This window comes from Lissotriton helveticus, chromosome 3_1 (assembly GCF_964261635.1).
Source record: "Lissotriton helveticus chromosome 3_1, aLisHel1.1, whole genome shotgun sequence".
Lineage (NCBI taxonomy): Eukaryota > Metazoa > Chordata > Amphibia > Caudata > Salamandridae > Lissotriton > Lissotriton helveticus.
The window spans coordinates 1,690,577,137-1,690,601,068 of record NC_136061.1 but is presented as its reverse complement, the minus strand read 5'-3'; the positions used below and the strand labels follow the sequence as shown (position 1 = coordinate 1,690,601,068).

The window sequence follows — 23,932 nt, the reverse complement described above, 5'->3', positions numbered from 1 at the left end:
CATATACCTATTTGTATATATACTTATGTATTTATTTACCTATTTATGAAAGCTGTGACTTTTTATTTAACAAAATGGGAGATGTAGTGTATTGCAATCAAGGAACACTGGAACTCTTTTGTTTCCCACTGTACACCATAGGCCTGTGATGTAAGCATTGAAGGGATGAGTTGAAGGCAGGATTAGAATTTTGAGTTCTGACTTACACGACATGGAATAAAGACATGTAAAATAACTCTTTGTGTGTGGCATACTTATTAGCGAGTGCCTAGCCTGGCAGGTCAGTTCACTAGCGAGGCTGCAATCTGTCATATAAAAAGGGTTCTGCAGCATTGAGTGCATCAGTTTCGTATTCCTCTTGCTGTAACCTCAAAGAGCTCCTAGTTGGAAAACCACTAAAGTAAAGATGTTGGGAATGTCTCTATTTCAAGCTGCTTGGCACCAGAAATTATATTTTCTACTTAACCAACAGATTTTGTAACTTCAGTTTCATGCTGTCAAACACTATAAAATGTCAGGAAACCATCCGCAGACACTGGATCATTGTTCAATTTGCTTGAGGGTTCACCACCACTCGAGTTTGATCTATGCCAATTTGTACAGTTCCAGATGGTCCCTGTTAATTCTACAGAGCTGCAACTATGTTATTTGCTATCAGGATATTTTTCACTTTCCAGGCAAAAGACAGACGTTTACACATTCAAGTATGAACAAAGGCCCAATGTAACTGGTCCAATGGCCTTCTTCATGGCAGGACATGCCTTTTCCTATTCTAGAACCTTCTATGCACCAGGTTTTATTGTTAGGCTATGTACTTCTTTGTCATTTGATGTCAGCAAGAAGCTAGACACTTTATCTCTCTCTCGGAGTACTTTTCTAGTATCAGATGTTCAAGATGAAGATGTGGATAAGCCTCTCCCACTCCTCTGTCATACATTCAGGAATTTATCAATGCAGTCAGCATAGAAGTGCATTTTTCTTCAATGCCAGACAGCTCCCAGCTGGGAGTGTTTAAGGAAGACTATTTAAAATGGTAAAGTCAGCAAGCAATTGATGATGATAGATGTAACTTAAATTCTAGCTAGTTCCATCCAGGTTTTACCGAAATGTGTCACGGTTCATGCTCCAGTGATACATTGTATTGCAAATTGTTTGTTTGCAACAGAAATTTGAAATTATATTATCTTTGTCCCCCTTGACTCATCTTTGTCTTCACCTAGACATCTCCCAAGGCAGGTCTAGTTATTTAAACTTAATGCGTTACTAAAACATGGCATCATTGAACGCTCCACAGATCTGACACTATGGGTTTCTCCCATTGTAATAGTGGCCAAAAGAGTCAGTAAAGGAACTGTACTCATATTAGTTGACATATGTCAGGCCAACAAGGCAATTGAGAGAGAGAGACATCCGGGCTGCACTTTGTTTATATATTAACTCAACTGAATAGTGGAGAGTACTATCAGACCTTTGTTGTACAGTTTGTACCTTTGTTGGTAATACTGTGCGTATGCGTAACAACATAGACATCAGGGTTGCACGTGACTGATACTGTGTGCACGCTCAGGATATGTTGGCTCGCAGTTCTGCTAACTCACAGTGCACCTTGCAAACCCTTAAGGAAATTGTGGTAACAAATCTAGAACCTTTTTATTTAGACACCCATGCATACCCAAAGAAAACACTCAAGAAATACACAATTTGCGGTTCATTATTTATTGAAGCAGGGAGATCTTTGAGTAAAATACATATGCTGCAATTAGTAATAGAATTAAACATATCACTATAATTAGCAATATAAAAATGGTGGGGAGAATGAATAGCTCCATCATCATGCTGAAACAAATAATATATGCCAGCATATATGCAGTGTAATGTAGTGTGCTCCTACCTAAAACTCCCTAAACGTGTTTGGCCTAGGGTGGGTGACATGCCAAGAATCCCTGTCAGATGACCTAGCTTCCCATTAGATTGGGCAAGTGTCATCAGGCAGCCCTTCTGGGTATAGAGTGGGACATCCCTCGTGAAGAGGACAGGAATCAGCTGCGCTGGAATGCCAAAATACCACTGCCTCAAAGTATCACCAGCGAGCTCTTCTGAATTCAATGAGGAAAGTAATTCATAAATATATTAAACAGTGCCCTTGTTGGCATTTCGATGGTTGGGCCATAATTGTTTAGGTTACTTAGATAGTGTAGTCGCTTACTGGGCAGTAATAAGGTGTGACATTTGTACAATAATTTTTGTACATCATGCTGAATGTTTAAGGTGTCATGATAGTGTGACTATGTAGATTGTTTTTTTAACTTTTTTTATTTTAATTGTCCTCTTTTGCCCAGATTAAAAAAAGATAATATATTGCGCTCAGGGGGGTCTCTCTTTTGATTAGCACCCACTGGAGTTCTCTGGTTCTTTTTAATCCGGAAAGGGTCACTCTGCACCTCTCTCATCATCCCTTATCATAGGAGGCTTTGTTATACCTTTCCATGAGAGATACCTCCCCAGGAATGTTTAAGCAGTATGGTACAGAGGCCTAATCATTGGACAATATACATATAACAAATGTATTCTTCCTTTTTTCCCAGTTCTCATATAGGAGCCAAAAATTATTTCTCTTTTTTTTTAAGCCCGATCCAATCAAGTAATGTATTGTAATGTATTTTATTGCCAACAAACATTCTCTTTTATTCAGGTGGATTGCTTTAATCCAGTTCTTACATATTTCCCTCTGGGCAAGCAAAATAAAATAAAGATCCATTTTTTAACGTTATTTGAGAGAGATACATGAATCCCCCAAAAAACAAGAGAGTTGCTTATCTGGAGCCTTTCTCCAAGTACGTCATATATAATACTTCTCACATACAACCAAAAGCTTTGGATCTCAGGGTATTCCAAAAACATATATATTGTCCCCTTTTTCCTTTCCACACTTTAGGCACGTTGGTATAGTGCCCTTTCCCATATTGGATAGCTTATAGGGTGTCCAATATATCCTGTGGAGACAAAATAGTTGATTCTGCCTTAAATTTGCAGAACGTACTGTGGAGTATGCATGTCGCAAGATACTTGCCATAAATCTTTCAACTGCTTACCCGGCAAGCTCTCCTCCCACAATTTTGATGGTTGATTGAAGTCCTTGTCTGCGAGTTCTGCTAGCAGCCAATACCGGTTTGCAACTTCTTTCTTCCGGGTTGCCTTGACCATCAAGCTAGCTTCCAAGTCATTTGATAGTCCCATATCGGAAACAACAGTGAGATTCCAACTCTTCAGTTGCTTATATTTAAATTTGGACAGTTGATTATTGACAATCTCCCGACCACCCTCCCAAGAAATTAAGGCTCCATCAGTCATCAATTGTTCCCAGGCTATTATCCCTGCTTCTTTTAATGGGAGAGCCAGACAATCTTTGGTATACTCCGGGGATCCCGGTGAATCCCAGGTAGGAGACATCCCACTGTAATAGTTAAGTTTTGAGCCTCTCCAAACTTTGTACCATGTGTCGGCAAAACCAGCTAAAGTCTTAAGACACACTTTTTTGAAAAACCATGGATCCCCATATTTCTGCATAAAGGCAAACTCTCCCCCCTTCACATCCTGGAGCATTATTCTGAACATTTTACCTATATCAGAACTGTCCACTGTACTGGATAACATCTTTCCTCCTTTCAGAAGAAACAGCCAGGCATAATAGGAGAGATCTGGCAATCATAATCCCCCTTTATCATTTTTCCATAAAATTCTAAAACATTTGGAGGCCCATATGAAATTGGTGATTTTTGACTGGATTTTTTTATCCATTCCTCCTTAAAAGCCATGGGGATGTTTTGAAACATACCTCACTTGTGTGGGTATCTAGTTTTCAGAAATTTTTAGGTTTAGTACTGTCCCAAGATCGACACCGAGCCCGGGGCCAAAATCTCGGGTGACACCCCCCCCCAAAACCAAGTAGTTTTGCTATACGTAATTACGATTTGGGCCATTTCCTGTTGCAGCCACTATGCCTACCCACACAAAGTGAGGTACCGTTTTAATCGGGAGACCAGGGGGAATGCTGGGTGTGAGGAAATTTGTGGATCCACGCAGATTCCAGAACTTTCCCATACATAAAAAAGTGTTTTTTTTCAGCAAAATGTGAGGTTTGCAGGGGATTCTGGGTAGAAGAATGATGGGGGACCCACATAAGCCATACCTCGCTGGACTCCCTCGGGTGTCTAGTTTCCAGAAATGTGTGGTTAGGTAGGTTTCCCTAGATGGCTGCCGAGCCCCGGCCCAAAAACTCATGGGACCCCCACACAAAACCAGGTTGGTTTGTGATAGGTAATTTTAATGTTGCATCAATAGGTTTTGGGCCCTTCCCAGCCACGTGTACTTAGCCCACCCATACAAGTGAGGAGCCATTTCTATTAGGATACTTGGAGAAATGCTGGGGGGTTGGTACTTTCTGCAGTGTGAACATTTTGGCACAATAATGCAAGGAAAATGTCACAGTCACATTTGGAGGTTTGCAGGACATTGTGGGTAAGATCACTGTTGGGATCTACAAGAGAGACATCACCATGTACTCCCATGGGTGTTTAGTTTACGAAAAAAACTACAGTTGTTAGTCTTAGATGAAATGTACAGCTTGGTAGAGACAAAACAGACAAAGATTACTGCACATCCATCTATTCCTCAAGCACACACACATACTTGTATTTGGCACGAGGGTTAGTGATGGTTCAGTATACAACATTTTATTAACAAGAGATTTCCCAAAAATGAAATGCACAGTAAATAATTGAAAGCACAAAAAACTAAACCAGTGACTCGTAACTCATGAGCTGTAAAGCCACTTCAAGGCACCAACCGCTTTACATGCCATTCACACACCTTTTGTACATGATACACACAAGACCATTCACACCACCAGGCACAAAACCAACACATTACAACATTCACAAAAAAGGACAAGGTACAGCCTGTTTGACAAAAACAGAACAGACACATTTTTATGCACAACCACCTATCCTTCAAGCACACATACATACTGGTTGGATTTGGCACGAGGGTGAATGATGGTTCAGTATATACAGTTGTATTAACCAGAGATTTCACAAAAATGAAATGTACTGTTACTTGAAAGGATGAGAAACTGAACCATTGACTCATAGCGTGTGAGCTGTAAAGCCACGGCAAGGCAACAACCTCTTTGCAGGCCATTCATACACCTTTCATACGTGTGACACATACATCACCAGCCGCGGACCCAGCACATTACAACACTCACACCAGCAGACAGGGCCATTCAAGGGCCTATCATTTTCACACACCCACATTCCTGACACCAGCTCACGGATTGCGTTGAGTGGCGTTTGGCTAGCAGTGTGTGTAGTGACCAGCAACTAGTCACTACTCACACACCACCAGCCAAATGCCAGTCCACACACTCCACCAGCCAATGCCAGTCTACACACACTGCCAGCCAAGCACCAGTGCACACACACCACCAGCCAAGCGCCAGTCCACCCACACCACCAGCCAAGGGCCAGTGCAATTCCACCACCACTCATGTTCCATTACAAACACACTGCCAGCCAAGCGCCAGTGCAAACACACCGCCAGCCAGGCGCCAATCAAAACACACTGCCAGCCAAGCGCCAGTCCACGCACACCGCCAGCCAAGCGCCAGTCCAGGCACACCACCAGCCAAGCGCCAGTCCACGCACACCGCCAGCCAGCCAAGCACCAGTCCAAACACACTGCCAGCCAAGCACCAGTACAAACACACCGCCAGCCAAGCACCAGTCCATGCACACCTCCAACCGAGCACCAATCCAAACACACCGCCAGCCACGCGCCTGACCACGCACATCGCCAGATAAGTGCCACTCCACGCACACCGCCATTTATATAAATGAGAAAAACACAAACAATTTGCAAATAGATACAAATCTACTAACACAAAATATGAAACTAAATACACTACACAAATGCCAACCTTTAAACCGAACAAAAAATATTAAACAATAGAGGCCGGGCAGTTCACTTTACCACTCATGGATGCTCCCAAGAATTATTTTGCGTGTGGTACATTCTAAAATAAGGAGGCACACACAGCCCAGGGTTAGAAGGACACTCGAGGCAGTACATACGATTCTCTTTCAGCGCACCTCTTTGTCAACAGACTCTACATTTTCTACTGGGAAAGGGTTTTGAGAGTGTGGGAGGAATGTGATAAGGAAAGGGTCAATCTTTCAATCTAGCAACATACTCCACACCCCAACTCTAGGAACACTTGCCTGTTCCACTAAAACAAGGCTGCCTATTACAGACTCCTGAAACTTATCAAAAGTCATCTTTGACTCAGGACAAGAAACCTGGAATACAACAAAAGCATTAAAGGTTGCCAAGTGGAAAAGATGGATAGCCAACTTCTTATACCAAATGTAAGCCTTACAAAGAGCAGCATAAGGTTCCAACCTCTGATCTCCTCTGTCAACACCACCCATGTGCCTATTATAGTCTAAAATGCCCACAGGTTTGCGCACTTTAACATTGCGATCCCAAACAGTCACAGGTCAAGTGCTTTCATCATGCATAGTAGTCAGCATGTAGACATCTCTCCTGTCTGAAAACTTCACAGCTAGAAGCTCCTCGCACTGCACTGTCCCCGCACAAGCTTTTGACAAACAAGTTCTTTTGGGAAACCTTTACGGTTAGAGCGGATTGTGCCAAAAGCAACAGTGTGCACTTTGGCCAACTCGAACAACCGCACACCAGTGTAGAAGTTATCTACATATAAATGGTGGCCTTTGCTAAAAAATCCTCTACCAAGTTCCAACACAATTTTCTCGGTCACTCCAAAGTGTACGGACAACCAGGGGGGTTAATCCTGGATTCCTTACCGGTAGACACCCTGGAATTAGTGACATGTCCAGTCCTACTGTCACACAGCATATACAGCTTAATTCCATAGTGAGCCCTCTTGCTAAGAATGTATTGCCTAATAACCAAGCGGCCCTTGAACAACACCAAAGACTCATCCACTGCTATTTCTTTCCCTGGAGCATATATCTCAGAAAATCGATCAACAAAGTGATCAATGACAGGCCAAATCTTAAAAAGACAGTCACAATCAGGGTGATCCAAACCATCATCTACAAAATGCATCATCCGAAGCAGAAGCAAATACCTATCATGACTCATGACTGCCGGAAATATAGCAGTTGCCATCAAGGGACTAGTGAGACCAATATCAAGGCATTGATGGCTTCCTTAGCCAGCCCATCAAAAAAGTTAAACCCAAGAGCTTCTTCATCACTTCCAGAGTTGTGAGAGTCTACTGGGTTGCTCTAGAGTGGGGCTTAAGGCTGACACTGTTGTCCCTCAAAAACTGTTTGGCTTACAAATTAGTCTGCTCAACAATCTGTGCCAAAAATACATTGTCCATAAACAACTGGAAAAAATGTAGTGGCAAAAAGTTTTCAGTATTCACTCTACACCCTGGAGCACCAGTAAAGTCTGGCAATGCTGGCAGCACCATGCCTGGGGTAACCCAGATGTCAGCACTTTCAACTGGAAGCCTTGCAGCCCCAGGCTGCAGCCCAGATGCCTCTTGCCACACTATACCAACGGGATGCCTTGCAGCCCAAGATTTATTCTGCTGCACTACACCAACGGGAAGCCTTGCAGCCCCAGGCTGCAGCCCAGATGCCTCTTGTCGCTCTATCAGCACATCAATGTCCTGTGATAACACAGGCACTTCATCCACACTAAGAGTAGCTTCATCCGCACTGAGAGTAGCTTCATCATTCGATGATTCCATGTGGAGAGAAAACTCACTGCCTGAATCTTCCCCTGGCTCTTCTGCCTCAGATGCAGAATCAGTCTCTGAACCAGGGTCAGAGGAAGACTCAAAAAGCATACCAACAACCTGCTGTGCAGTAATCCTGCGCTTAGCCATTATGTTTACAAAGGAAGGAGACAAACAAGTCAACAACAACCAACACTGTACAAAATAAGTAAGTAAAAAAATATGTGCCTTTATCACAAAGATCTATAAACTCAAAAACGATATGATTCACTTACAGAGACAGCTACACTCACCAGCACCTACTCTGAAGAGACACAACAAAAACCAAAGATATCCCACTTGAAAGAAAAAAACAAAACCAATTACTCACAAGACAACAAAATACACATTGAGCACGAATGCAAAACGTTTTTGACATTCAAAAAACAGAAGCCAAACATACTGCTATTATTACACCATTTGCAAAACACACATTCATGCAGAGAAATAAAACTCATTTACATTGTACAAAAAAGGCCTATTACCAAACACATGCAACTACACAAACAGCAGAGCCACCAGTAACGAAACCGCACCCTGGAACAGTCTAAAGAGCAAAAGCCGTAAACTGGAACAAAAAGGGAGAAATAAAGCATTGCAATGGCAATTCACAAGAAATAAAACAATTAACGTTATATAGGGGAGAGGGGATGACCTAACGGCTAAGGCGCTCGACCTCGGACCTGGGGATCTGGGTTCGAGTCTCGGTAACGACGCCAAAAACTCCCTGTGATTCGGGGCAAATCACTTAATCTCCCCGTGCCTAAAATGAAAGTGTGTCCTCATGTAACGTAACTGGTGCTATGTAAAGCACTGTGATAACTGATTCGGTTCGGTTATAGTTCGCGCTATATAAAACGCTGCCAAAAAAAACACGCTATGTCACTACCTAAATGGGGTCAGAACGGCAAAATAAACTGGCAGATCTTGCCCGGGGAGGGGGGGTGGCAGAATACACATAAAAAATATATGTCCTCTGGAAGCGACCAATTTATTTATTTTTAAATCCCCGGCTCTAGTGGACTTTATTGCCCCACCCCGCCCGGCCAGAAAGGCAAAAAAATGCAGGTGATCTGTCCCCAGGGGGGCAGACAAGTCTTTAAAATTATTTAGGCACATAAGGAAGCGACCCTTGCCCAACGGGACGCTTCCAATTAAAATTTAAAACACTCCCTGGTGTCCAGTGGGGTTTTCTGCCCCCCGCCACCGGGGCAGAAAGGCCAAATAAACAAACCGATCTGCCACCAGGGGGACCAGAATATACTTTTTTAAAACATGGCTTCTGGAAGCGACCCTTGCCCAAGGGTTTGCTTCCAATTTAAAAAACATAACACAATCCCTGGCTCTAGTGGGCTTTTCTGCGCCCCCTGGGGCCACAAACCCCCAAAATCAGGCTATCTGTCCCGGGGGGGGGGGGTGGGGGGGGAGAGAGAATGTAATTTTTAAATAAATTTGGCCCCTAGAAGCAACCTTTGCCCAAGAGGTCACTTCCATTTAAAAATAAACAAATTCCCTGATGTCTAGTGGGGTTTTCTGCCCCCCCCCCCACCCGGGGGCAGAAAGGCCAAATAAAAAATATGAACAGAATATACTTTCAAAATAAATTGGGCCCCTGGAAGTGACTCTTGCCCAAGGGGTCGCTTCCGATTTAAAAAACAAATACAATTCCCTAGCTCTAGTGGGCTTTTCTGCCCCCCCCCCCCCCCCGGGGCAAGAAACTGCCAAAAATCAGCTTATCTGTTCCCAGGGGTCGCTTCCTTAGCATCTAAAAATGAATTCCTGGTGTCTAGTGAGGCATTCCTGGTGCACGATAGCGACGCTGTGGCGATCGTGCACCAGGCATGCCTGGCATTGAGACATCAGAGCTGACGTCATGCGTGCTGATGTCATGGGAAAGCATGGGGGGTCGGGAGTGGCAGCGGAAATTCTTCTGCTGCCATCCCTCTATGTGGGGGCAAGATCGTTAACCCGCATCGAAGGGGTTAAAGCGTCTTTTTAAACAATGCTGCCGTTGCTCCTGGAACTAATAGAAAGGAAAGGGGAGAAAAGGAAGAAAAGAAGGGTTTCAGCAATGCGTCACGAAGAGAATATACCAAAAGAGACATCGTTTGCCTTGCCTATTCCAATCCAGTACTCCACAAAGATTTTAGAAACTCTTTGGCCTTCTCTATTCTGCGAAAATTTTGCATCTTGGTGGTCGGTTTGAACACAGTTGCAGAGGCTTCCCGAGAACAGAAAGGATTATGTATATTTACAATGCCCCCTGAAAATTGTCTGAAATATTTATATGTAAATACCTGGCGAGGAATACCCTGTGGGGATGTGGACGTGTTGTTGCTGGGGTTTTGGATACGGGATCAATGCTGTTTGGGGCATTCAGGGGGTGCTTGAGGAGGCTTGCATTATCTGTGGAGCCGAAGTTTCTCGCTCTTCGTTTCACCTCCAGCTGGCATCCCCCTTTCTGTGTTGCCTCCTTTGCCTTTTGGCCTTTCCTACCCCCATTGGTGGCATTTGGGGCGGTGGAGCCTGAATCTTGCTGGGCTTGAGCTGCTCGTGAGCTCGGCAGTGGCCGGAGGGCAGCGGCAAGGTGCTCCATCCAGGGCATATTGGGCAGAGGCAGCACCTTCACATGAGGCACCCGGTGTGAGGGGAGAGGAGGTGCAAAAAGAAGCTAAAATTGAGGCTAATGGCTGTTTAGAACGGGAAAAGTCAGGAGGAGTAGTACTTGCGGAAGCTACAGGCATGATCTCCAAGCAGGAAGAATCTCAAAACACAGGTCGAGGGGAGAAGTTGAAGGAGAGGTAGAGCTGAAAATGGGAGTATTGAAGAAAAAAAGAGAGATCAGGTTTTTTTTTCCAGAGAAAGAATGAACATAAAGGCCTTATCAGAATAAAGACTGGAGACCAGTTTGAGATAGTGGCATTACAGGTAGTAGAAAAGGTGGAGGGGATATCAGAGAGGAACGCTTTGCAGGGAAGGTACCAACTGAGAAGTTTAGGGAGAAGGAATTCTTTGAAGGGTGCTCAGAGTAAAGTTCAAAATAAGGCAATAGAGTCTGTCCCCCGAACCCACCTGATCCAGAATGGGCTTGCCACCGGGGAGTGGGAAAGTCCAAGAAGGAGGAGACTGAAAGTAAAAAAAGTGGAGACTTGGGCAGAGAACCCAAAAAAACTCATTACAAACCTTTTTTGAGGTGATACCGAAGACCCTGCTGCTGAAAAATACCGATGGGACACCCCTGGAGTGAGTCTGGAGGGGGGGCAAGACATCAGAAATTCAAATAGGTTTCAGGTGTTAGCAAACAATCCTGAGCCACAAGAAATTGACACGTCAAAAAGACTTAAGGAACTGAAGATAGCTCTTCTTGCCCAGGATGAGAACAAGATCTCTCCCCCTCTTAGAACGATGGAGCCACTCTCCTCTCAAACAGGTTTGGTACTCCATGAAAATTTGTCGCTTCCTCATGAGAAAGGGAGAAGGGAAAATCAAGCAGAAAAGACACAAATACAACATCAGTCTCCTTTGAGAGCTGCGCTCCAACCCTAATCTCAGTCTCAGTCTCAGTCAGTAGCGACCTAATACAGTTACTTAACACCGAAGTAAGAAACAGATTAGAAATCTCGGAATTAAATCATAAGGAGATCAGAGGGGCCTGTGATACTCTAGAGAAAACACTGGGTGATCTTGCCTGTAGGACAGCGCAGTTAGAAACTTCAGTGAAAGATCTTACACAACAAACAATGGCGAATACTAAGGAAATTGCGCTCCTAAAAGGGAAAGAGGTGCTGTTGAAGGACAAGCTGGAATCATTCGAAAATAACCAGAGAAGGTGTAATCTTCGCATCCTAAAAATCCCAGAAGGGGCTGAGGGGGAAAATAGAGGGACATTTGTGGCAAAAATGATTATGTTGAGTATTCATATAGAATACACTGAAGAAGATTTGATGAAGGATATACAAAGAGTTCACAGAGACCCTTTAAGAAGGCACCCAAATAAAACAAAACAAAAGAAAAATTCTGGTTAACTTCAACACGTATAAAATTAAAGAAGACATTTTAACCCAGACTCTAAAAAAGAAAACTTTAACAGCAGAAGGGATAAACTTCAAAATTAGATCCGATATTTCCCAGATCACGGCCAATAAGCAGTGGGAATTTGGAAATATGATCGAGCCCTTTAGGCGGCAGGGCACAACGGCCCACCTGAGAATCGCTGCCTATGAAGTTGAAATGTAAACAAATACAGCTTCTGGAACTCCTATCATGCTCTGACACGTACACAATTTTACAATCCTTTATGAAAAACCTATCTTTACTTTCTTTATAAATTGGCAACTTGTGACCCACCCAGTGACCGATTATATAGAAAACATGTCACAACTCAACTGTTGTAACCTATTATAGTTGAGATCTGACATCACAATTCCTGCTGTCAGAGCCATACACCTGGAGGAAAGGAAAGGAAAGTCAAAGGGCATCATTTGAGCATAAATAAAGCAGTTGTCTGTAGAACAGAAGTGAAATGTGGGTTTCCGTTCTCTCCTCTTTTAGTAGCTGTAGAGTGATAACCAAAAAACAAGAAATTTAAGGCAACAGGTATAATTTTGCACTCCTTAGTTATTTCTTTGAGTTAGACTTTTCTGCATATTCTAAACATTCTGAGCTACTATACCTTTTTTTATATAAAAAAAGGGCTTGCATTACTATAATTTTAATATCTTCTTGTAAGAAATATCTCTCAGCTTTTTAGATGTATTGCATTGTGCACTAGAGAAACCAATTTTTTTAATGAAAAAGCTACATACCATCGGCATTCTTATCATTATATTATGTTACCTTTGCTTCACACATGGTTTCTCAAGGGCAACACAATACTTAAGTAAGATTTATTAAGCAGCACAAGATCATCCTGCATGGCCCTGAATGGATTGGTAAATCTAGAGTAACTCAAGGCAGCACAAGTTGCTGCCTTGTATTACTCTGCCCTGGAAAGGCATTCAATGCATGGAACATGGGTATTCCCACACATCCATCCATGCATTTTTAGCACATTTCCAGATGTACCAAACCTGGGAATGCCTCAAAATGGTACGCCTACCCAGGGGAAGTGGAATGAGGAGTAATATCTAATTTCTCCTCACTGTTTTAGAAAGAAAAGAAGGAAAAGCCGCTAAGGATTGTTTCTGTGCAGAAATATGTCCATGGTGCATGCGTACCTGTATTGGTATTGGCCAGCATATTATATGCCAGCACAGGCAGAGAGTAGAACTGCACCACTATTGTAAATTATGGTGCATTCCTGCCCTCCTCCTTGCATGCAGCTGAGCAAGTTAACTTGAAATATTGATAAATCTAACCCCAGGGATTTAAGTGGTTTGTGGGAAAGGTGAAGGTGGAGCCATGTATTATGTGGAATAATGCACCCTGTGCCATACATGATATTGCAGGTCACCTTGGAGTTCCATAACCAGATACTGAACCTTCAGAATTGGCCTTTGGCCTTGTTCATGCATATGGTAACAGAACTCCTTGGTGACATCCAATAACCTTATGTTGTATTGCATGGGGTATAATATACTATATATGAATTGCAAAGTATGTGCCAGATAATGTGTTTTTCTTTTGACAAATGGTTTACAAAGGTTTGAGCTGATGCACATGTGACGCTAAGGGAAGCAAAGTATTGTAAAGTATAGCAAAGCACCTCAAACATCAGTGACAGCCAGTGATGATTGAGCCGGTTTCAGAGTGGGGATGGAGCTTTTAGTGTTACATCACTGACATCGTAAGAATTGTGAAAAATAAAGTGTCTCACAAATAAAAAATGTAGCAAATGAGCCACGACTTTTCAGCAGCAGAAAGAGAATAGGATCATATTGTAGCTGGTGTTGCATTTTTCAATCACCCTATTGCAAATATATTACTCAGTCCCCAATATTTTATACCGCCCCCAGAATTAAACGTTCTCGGATGGGGGATTATTCCTTCTCTTTCCTTGGCCCTAAGCTTTGGGACACCCTTCTGGAGTCTATTAGAAGTTGTACTTCTCTAAACAGCTTCCACACCTATCGGAAAACATATCTATTTTAAATTGTTTGTTTCTAGTCTGCCCTTCCTGTTACCTAACATTGTGAATCCCTCAGAGGTAGCTACATGCTTTATAAAATCTAATAATAATAACAATAAGTACGGTGTTGTAATACGCCATAATTTACAAACCGCACTTTTCCATTGCAATGACCTCTAAATTTGTAAAGACATGCTATTTACAGATAACACCATATGGCACAGAAATGATAATGTTTGGAAATCGGGTTTCACCACATATTTATCATTTGCACACCTGAAGCAAAACGTCTTGATTTGTTTTGATCCTATTAAAATCCTAACTGCTGAAATAATTTGAAATATTTGTACAGTTCGTGTGTTGGTATTTAAATGCTACTGTTAGAAAAAATTGACATACCACAACCTTTATTTTTCACACTACCACTACCTAAGCACGATTGACACGAAGTTCACTTTACAAATTCTTTGCATTCATAAAAAGAAAAAACTAGTCTTCATATTAAACAAATAAGAAATGTGTATTAGACATAGCCTGACGCGAACTGTATCTTTGAACACCCAGCAAATGTGACAAAATAATAACAACATTTGAAAGCATCTTTGTTGCTCATTCGCCATTCTGAACTCCAGCATGGTTATGTTGGGGGTACAGCAGCACCCCATGCAACCCTACTTCTAGCGCCTACGGCGATAGATCAACTTTCATGTGCAAAATCATGCCTTAAAGTTGATCCTAGCACTGCACTCAAATTCCTTTATGCATACCCCAGCTAAGTATACAGGGGAGATGGGAGCATGTCTGCTACAGGAGAGTGCAAAAATGTTAGATTTGGTTCAAGGACAGATTGACAAGACTGTCATGACATGGCCTTGCCCCAAATCTTAGCAACAAGTGAAACAGACACAAATAAGGGGTCAATGGTATAGATTTTGATTTCAGAGCCGCCACCAACGCCCACCATCAACTCATCCGAGAAACGAGGAAATAGCGATTGAAGACAGAATCTCCACCCACGCACACAACAGCAAGGAACTCTTCAGCATCATCAAGGAGTTCGCCCAACCCACCAGCGAGTCTACCGACATCCCTCCCTCACAAGACCCCTGCGACAAACTCAGCACCTTTTTCCACCACAAAATCAAGAGCATCTACGACAACTTCGACGAAGACAACCAACACACTGAACCCTCACCAACTACCCCAGACACCCGGAAACCAGCGATTGATGACTGGACAGCCCTCACCACCGATGACACACTGAAGACAATGAAGTCAATCCACTCAGGGGCCCCCACGGACCCCTGCCCCCACCACATCTTCAACAGAGCCGCCGACACCATCGCACCCATGCTCCGCCACACCATCAACCGCTCCCTGGCGACCGCCTCGTTCCCCGACGACTGGAAACACGCCGAGGTCAACCCCCTCCTAAAGAAACCCTCAGCGAACCCCACCGACCTCAAAAACTACAGACCCATCTCCCTGCTCCCTTTCCCAGCGAAAGTCATCGAGAAAGCCATCAACAGCCAACTCGCCACATTCATTGAAGAGCACAACATCCTCGACTCCTCCCAATCCGGCTTCAGAAAAAACCACAGTACGGAAACCGCCCTCCTCGCCGCAACAGACGACATCCGCACCCTACTGGACAAAGGAGAAACAGTAGCCCTCATCCTCCTAGACCTATCAGCGGCGTTCGACACAGTCTCCCACCGCACCCTAATACGCAGACTCTACGACGCAGGAATCCAGGACAAGGCCCTCGACTGGATCTGCTCCTTCCTCTCCGGCAGGACGCAACGGGTCAGAGTCCCCCCTTTCCTCTCAGACCCCACACCTACCACCTGCGGAGTCCCCCAGGGCTCCTCCCTCAGCCCGACGCTCTTTAACGTCTACATGGCTCCACTTGCCCCCATCGTCAGAACCCACGGACTCAACATTGTGTCATACGCAGACGACACCCAGCTCATCCTCTCCCTATCCAACGAGCCCAACACCGCCAGACGCAACTTTCGAGAAGGCATGGAAGCCGTCGCCAAATTGATGAAAAACAGCTGCCTACAACTAAACACCAACAAAACAGAAGTACTCATCATGGGCCCAAACCCCGATGCCTGGAGCGACACCTGGTGGCCCACCGCCATCGGAAACCCGCCAACCCCCACAGACCACGCACGCAACCTGGGTATCATCCTGGACTCCGAGCTCAAAATGGACCGCCAGATCAACTCTGTCTCATCTTCCTACTTCCACACCCTCCGCCTCCTTCGTAAGACCTTCAAATGGATCCCCCTCGAACACCGAAAGACAGTCACTCACGCCCTGGTCACCAGCAGACTCGACTACGGCAACGCACTCTACGCCCGAATAAACAAAAACCTCATCCGCAAGCTATAGAACATCCAGAACGCCGCCGCAAGACTGGTCCTGAACCTGCCAAAACACTGCCACATCTCCCAGCACCTGCGCACACTCCACTGGCTCCCTGTCGAGGCAGAATCACCTTTAAGATGCTCACCCACGCACACAAGGCCCTCCACGGCACCGGACCAGCATACCTGAACAGCCGGCTCAAATTCCACGCACCCCAAAGGACCCTACCATCAGCCCAGCTCTCCTACGCCGTGGTCCCCCGCACCAGAAAGACCAGATCGGGAGGCCGCTCCTTCTCCTTCCTCGCGGCCAAAGCATGGAACGCCCTTCCGCTCCACCTCAGACAGACAACATCGCTCCCCATCTTCGCAAGAAACCTCAAAACCTGGCTCTTCGACAGACCCCCTCCTTGATGGAATGGAACCTGCACCCCCCCCACCCCCCACCCCTAGCGCCTTGAGACCCTTACGGGTGAGTAGTTGCGCTTTAACAAACTCCTGATTGATTTGATTGATTAATGTATGCTTCACCTTAAAAGTACAGCTTTACATGTCTGACCTCTTTGCTGGTGAATACACCTAAGAATTTGTCCTGTCGAGTGTCCCTTCGTTCCAAAACCAAGCTAAACTGTGCAGTGTCCTTCGCACCACAGCGGAAAGGTCTGTGTGACGCAGAACAGCTAGATTTAGCGTGAGCTGATGACATCATCAACGGGTGACTCACTAAATATGCCACTGCGCTGTTAACTGTCCTTCCAGCAATCCAACATTACAGTTTTTCACAGAGCGCTCCCTTGCGTGAAGGACAATAAATGTTGGACTTTCACGACACAAATGTTAGTCAACCTTGCAGCGCAATTTGGCCACATAATTTAGTAGCTCAGTTTGCATAAGGATGATGGGCAGATTGCATAGCATTTACATATTGTACCTTTTCAGCAGTGTACTGGCGATAAACATTATAGTAAGCAGCTACTTATCGGACAATTTCTCACTCTAGGCAAGATACAAAAAAAGTATTTTGTTATGTGGTATTGGAAGAGCTCCTATAATAGAGACCTTATTGCACGTTTACCCCAGCCCTATTTAAATGATTCTATCCCAATGTTTGCTTGAACGTGAATGTCCATTGTTAAACAAAATTAATATTATGTTCACTTTTCACTTGCAATAGTATAATTATGTCTCCTTATGTGATCTCTGTAATTTTTCATTTGTGTAATTAATTTATTTGCAGGTCTATCAATAGACTATTCGGAGAGCAAGCTCTATTGGATCAGTTCAGGAAATGGAACCATAAATAGATGTAATCTAGATGGGGGTAATTTAGAAGTAATTGAGTCAATGAAAGAAGAATTAACAAAAGCTACCGCTTTAACAATCATGGGTAAGTGCAGCTGCTTTATCTACCCTCTGTTTTCTATCGATAGGTGTTGATTACTTATTAATGTTAAAAGCTTAGGCAAGTAACTGCTCCTTTAGAAAAAGTAAATCACTTACATCACATAAAAGACTTAGGTGCATAGCAAATAACCACATCACATTAAAACTATATATTAACGTGGTATTCAGATTTTACAATTTCGCAGCCTTTTCATGTGCAGAATAACGTAAACAGGACACAACACAGAGGGGCATATTATCATGGGGGTTTATCTCCGCTTTTTTGGCTTTAAAAGCCAAGAAAGCGGAGATAAAATTATCTCCCTATTACCTAGCTGTCGCTAACACCAGTTAGCGACAGCTAGTAGGAGATAGCGACCATCTTGGGCCCCACTTTGCATGTCAGTGATATTTATCACTAATGACATGCAAAGTGGGCGTGCCAAGATGTTAGCGACTGGAAACAGTCGCTAACATCGCTATCTCCTATTACCAACTTTTGGAGATATTCGCGCTAAGCGCGAATATCTCCAAAAGCTAACACCTGCCCTGAGCAGTTCTTAGCCATGTTATCCAATGGGAGGTGGATAACATGGCTAAGAGCATTAGCTCGGTAATGCATGAATATCGCTGACTTCTCAGCGATATTCATGCATTGCGGCCGTTTTTTATCGCATTTGCGATAAACCTTGGTAATACCAAGGTTTATCTGCGATAAAAATCGCCGCAGCTCAGCGGTAAATTTTTGTCTCTAACCAAGCAACAGCGATAATTATCGCTATTGCTTGGTAATATGCCCCAAAGAGTGTAGTGGTGTCAAATTTCACTTAGGTGAACGTTGAAAACAAAGTAAAAAGTTCATATTTCCTTTTTTGAAAGCTATATATATGTTCATGGTTTTAACAGGTACATCACATCAATACATGTTTCCATCAATAATAGAAGTTAATTGTATTTTCTATTTAACTGTACAGTTTAAAAAAAGGTATCTTGTGTATGTGTATTATTAAATCGTGTGTTAACTTTTTTGTGAACATACTGCTCAGAAAATGTATATATTGGGACCACTTCTGTCTGCGGATATATTTAAAAATGCAGAATTTATTTTAATATGAACTATGACACAGACACAATTGGTCCAATTTTTAGATTTAAAAAAATCCTAACTTAAGACAAAATCCTAACTTTACTACTACTAAATGCCTTCTGTGAATACCAAAAGTAGTACGTTTAGGATTTTGTCTCAGCTTAGTTTTGTGAATCGGCCCCTACTCTTCTGGACCTGTGAATACTCTGCCAGGGCTAAGGATTGCTGTGCTGCTGGAATGATTCAGATAAACGCACAAATTGGTGTGGTGCCCTCAGAAGTCTGCTATATGCTCTCTCAGCAGTTCATTAACAGAGACCCAGTGAGTTCCCTGTGTGCTGCTAACTGGTTTTGACCTAGACTCCAGGAAATTCCAAGATTTGAACGAGGATGGCTCACTCACGTAATGTGACATGTTTCATCATTTGCCACCTCATCCCACCCTGGTAAGATGGTACTATCAGGGCGGACTCAACCTCAGAAAGGGGCTTATCTGAGGGAGTTCTTAGATATTTCTATTGTTTCAGGACAGTTATTTAGGTCCAGTTTTCTGAGTTTAAAAATCTTAGGGATTGTAGCTGTTGCTTGACCCCAGACAACCAACATCCCAATTTCGTAAAAACGCCTTCCTCAAAATGGTTTAGACTGGAGTGGTAATATTAAATGTAACCCCTTTGTGTCCAACACCTTCCCAAAAAATGTTTACAATTCAAGTGGGAATAGTAATTCTAATTCCTTTAGAGTCCAACGCCTTCCCCAAAATGGTTTAGATTAGAGTGGCAAAATTAAATGTAACCCCTTTATTGTCCAATACCATTAGTTTGGAGAGGAATATTAAATGTACCCCTTTTAGTGTCCAACACCCTCCCCAAAATGGTTTTGATAGCAGTAGAATAGTAAATGTTGCCCATTTTGTGTCCAGCACATCCCCCAAAATCAATTAGGTCAGAGCAGAAATAGGAAATCTGTACCCTTTGTTGTCCAACACCTTCCACAAAATGGTGCATGTTGGAATGTAAATATTACATCTAACCTCTTTAGTGTGGAATACATTTTTGCTGTAGACTGATTTATAACAATAATAATTCTAACATTTATCTATAACTGTGGTGTTAGATTTTGTTCTACTTTTCTTGTGAGTATATTTGTAGGTTGAAGGTTTATAACAGTATTTTAGCTATCATTTCTACATAGGAACTCCATTGTTATTCACAAAGTGTGTACATTTCATAGATTTGCTTAATCATTTTTGTGTATGATTTGATTTATTGAATGTTTTGTCCGTAGATATTGGTAGCCTCGTTCATTTTTAAGGGCTTCTTTGAATTTTTAGAGTGTTGTTGTGTTTCTCCTAGTGTGGCTTGGAAGTCTTTGTGCCACCCTCCCACTGTTTTGGCTTGTTGAGCCATGGTGCTGTCATAAATGTTCCAAAAAAAAATGTTCCACCATGGTATTTGGAACTTGGGTTGGTTGGTGTCTGTGCCTAGAGTAGTCAGTCTGTCAATCCAAGTGTCTTTGTAGTATTCCATTAGTGAACTTTGATTTTTTTAAATTTCTATGAGAAAATTAAGGTTCTATTAGCATCTTGTAGTGGTTAGCTATGTCTCTTTCAGCTGTATATGCCAGAGCTTTTAACTTTTTAATTACAATGGCAAACTGGCTGATTGTTGCATATTCTACACTTAGGACCATATTCACAAAGGTGTCACGCAACACAGCACAGCACCAAAAGAGTCTGCACTGCATTGAGTGACAGGGACAGAGCAGGAGAGCACCATAGTTACAGAGATATGCCACTCTCCTCTCTCTCCCTAGGTCCGGCTCTGACTCATGTTGCCATGCACCAGGCAATCACCATAGCGCCATAGTCTACCATTGGTTTTGTACAGGAAGGGTACCTTTCCTGTACAAAATACTATAGCTAGACAAGTTTTTAACATTTTCCTACTTTCTATGGTGCAGCACACATTCAAAGTTGGAAAACCAAGGAGAAATTGAAACATTTCTCCTTTTAATGACTGCTTTTCAGCGTAAATCATTTTTGGCAGTAAACCCTGTCTGATAATGTTAGTAAATAGGGTTTTGCATCAAAAAGCATGGGTGGTTGTATGGGAACACCCATGCAACTCCCCCTTGTCACTTAGTAATGCAAAGCAGCATTTTATATTTGTTATTCTGGTAAGTCACTTGTAAAGGGGTATACCATATACACAGGGCCTGTACTTCAAATGCTACTAGTGGGCTGCAGCACTGATTGTAACACCCACAGAAGAAGAATTTCAAACCTGTCTCTGGTAATGGCTGTGAGTGCAGTTTAATGTCACTTCGACTTGGCATTTAAAACTATTTGCCAAGCCTTAAACTCCCCTTTTACTACATACCAGTCATCATATGGTAGGCCCTAAGTAACGCTAAGAACAGGGTGCTTTTTACGTAAAAGGTAGGACATGTACCTTTAAGTTGTTCATGCTCTGGTAGTGACAAGCAGTCTATTTTGTTTTTTTCTCCTGTGAGGCCTACCCCTCTTATAGGCCGGCGTTGGGAATCCTTTAATATCCCTTTAAGCAGTAATACCTTATTAGAGAGGAGTGGCATTTTCATGTTTGATTTACTTGGTAAGGTATTGATAAATCCTCCTTACTGGTGAAGTTGGATTTAACATTTCTCTTTAAGAAACGCCACTTTTAGAAAGTGGACATTTTTCTGTACTCACTGCACTTTGTGCCTGACATTCTGTCTCCAATACATGTCTGGGCTGGCTGACAGCTATGCTTTGTGCATTCCCTCTAGACAGCCACCAACACAGGTGACAGAGGAGTCAACTGCATTTATCTGCATTCTGAAAGCCTTCCTATGCAGGTGCAGGTGGTTCAGACTTACACCTGAATAGGCTGTGTCCTGTCCTTGCAATAAGCACAGTTTTACCCCCATGGTTAGCCTGGCAGATAGTACCGGGTTGAAAGGGATCTTTGTGCACTTCAGAGAGTTCTTTCGAAGTCACCCCCTACATCAAAAGCACTTTTGGTTATAAGTAGTGGATCTCCTGCAATCTGGAATCAGACATTTCTGGATCTTGAACTGAACCACTGTTAGAAGGACTGCTGTGCTGTTTAAAAGACTCAACTGGAGTGCATTATTGGAACTTCCTGCTTTCCTGCATGTTGCACTGCTGCCTGACACTCACTGACTCCACTGGAAGGAACCTTCCTTCCCTCCAAATGATCTCCTAGGGCGTGCTGGTCTCCTGTTCTTCTCCTACCTTTAATATGGTGCTACTAGACTCTGCTTTCTGTGAATCCTACCCTTGCCTGTGGTGCCCTCTCCAAACTCTGGTCTCAGAAGTAGGTCCTGCAGCTGTTTTCCTAAGAAAGCAACTCATTGCATCAACTGCATGAGAAATTGAGCCACATCGCCCTTCAACTCTGATGCAGCGGCTGCCAAAAACAGAAGACCTGCAGCCTATGCAATTCAACGAAGATACTCTTTGTGGCTTAATGACAACGCATTGCTTTCACTTCAGCAAAGCTCGATGACAACGCAGCAACCTGACTGCATGGAAAAGATTGATGTATCAAGCCCTAGGCATTGATTAATTTCCCTATTTAAAGTACTTTGTCAGCTAACCCCACATGGGTCCTGTACCTGGCATGCCCTCCATTGCAGTTGGCCTGAACTATGGATGGGCACCAGTCCCTCTCGAAATCAAGTAACCTTTTGAACGCTAGTGACTTCTAAACACTATTTTTTGTTTGATCATTAACCCCTTCAGCGCTGCTGACAAAGCCAGCTCGTCATGGGCGTTGCCTGCGCTACGCGCATGACGAGCTGGCTTTGTCACATTACGCGCGATTTTCAAATTTCAGCGGGAAAACCCGCTAGCGCGGTAGAGGTTAAAAATTAATATCTCGACTTCTACTGATTGGATTTTTGTAATTTTGGTCTTACTGTGCTCTGATAAATATTCTGTTTTTTCTATAGCTATGTGAAATCTTTTTGTAGTGTATTCATTCAGTTACTGTTAGTGTGTGTATATGTTGCACAAATACTTTACACATTACCTTTGTAGATAAGACTGACTGCTCAGTGCCAAGCTACCAACGGGTGAGCACAGGTTATCATATTGTGCATATAGCTTACCCTGACTTTAGTGACTGTTCCTGTCTGGCCTGGGTGCATATCTCAGCCAACCAGGAATCCCCTTTCTAGCATCTTACTTTTATCTTTGTTACAATTGGTGGGGAGGTTGTGTTCTCTGACGTTAATTACAATATTGTTTTTCATCATAGCCCTCCCTTAACAAGCATTTGCCTAATATTTACTACATTCCAATTGAGCGTCTTCATGCTTGTGCTTTCTTGATAGTATGTGTAATCCAGTTGGGAAAGCAATTTTTTGTTTTTCTGTGATGTGAAATGTGTTGCTGTTTCTACCATTCTGTCTGAAAGTAGCCTACATTTTAAATTAACTATTCAGTTAAAGCATTTGTTTTGTTTGCTAACATAATTTAAACATGCTTTTTATACTTACATATGTGCTATTGCTTTAAGTTGCATTTGATTTTCTTCAGTTTCTATTAGATGTTGTTTGGATTTTAACCCCTTCCACGCTCATGACGAGCTGAGCTCGTCATGTAACGCGGCTTTTCGAAAAACGCCGCACAGCGCGAAAAAAGCCGCCGCACGCATGCGGTTAATCAGCTGGGCTTTCCTTTTCTGGTGGTTTAAAAACTGTTTTAGTTTAATTTTAAAAATATACGTTTGATTTGTTTAGGGTGGTGGTGGGGTTTTAGTTTAATGTGTAACTTATAAGGGTTGTTTTCCTATTATAACTGTGATTGTTTTACTTACTTTGAAAGCACCTTTGTCAGGTTTAAGAGTGTAGAGCTGGATTTTTCAGCGTGAAGTGCAGTGTTTTTGATGAAGTGGTTCGTCGGTATCTAAGGATTAATATGCATATATAAAAAATATATATACACATCTATATATACACACACACACACACATATATTTAGAGCGATAGCGAGAGTTTAGTAATCTACTTCTAGATTTGCATTCTAAAATTATTTTAGGTTACACTGTAGTTAATTTAAATTTTACTGACTATTTTGTGTGTTGTTTTCAGTTTTTTGTTTTTTGGTGGTCACTGATTAGTGTTTCTCTTTTACTTTTGCAACTATTGCAAACTCCCTA

At 42.8% G+C, this 23,932-nt stretch overlaps 1 protein-coding gene across 1 annotated transcript in view; it reads left to right on the top strand.

The window, feature by feature from the left end:
* LRP1B (LDL receptor related protein 1B) overlaps window positions 1-23,932 on the top strand; it is a 3,812,342-nt gene that overhangs the window by 2,257,404 nt on the left and 1,531,006 nt on the right. Inside the window, exon 32 of the mRNA XM_078683424.1 lies at window positions 17,511-17,660. Coding sequence (XP_078539550.1) covers window positions 17,511-17,660 — 150 coding nt within the window. The remainder of the gene's footprint in view (window positions 1-17,510; window positions 17,661-23,932) is intronic.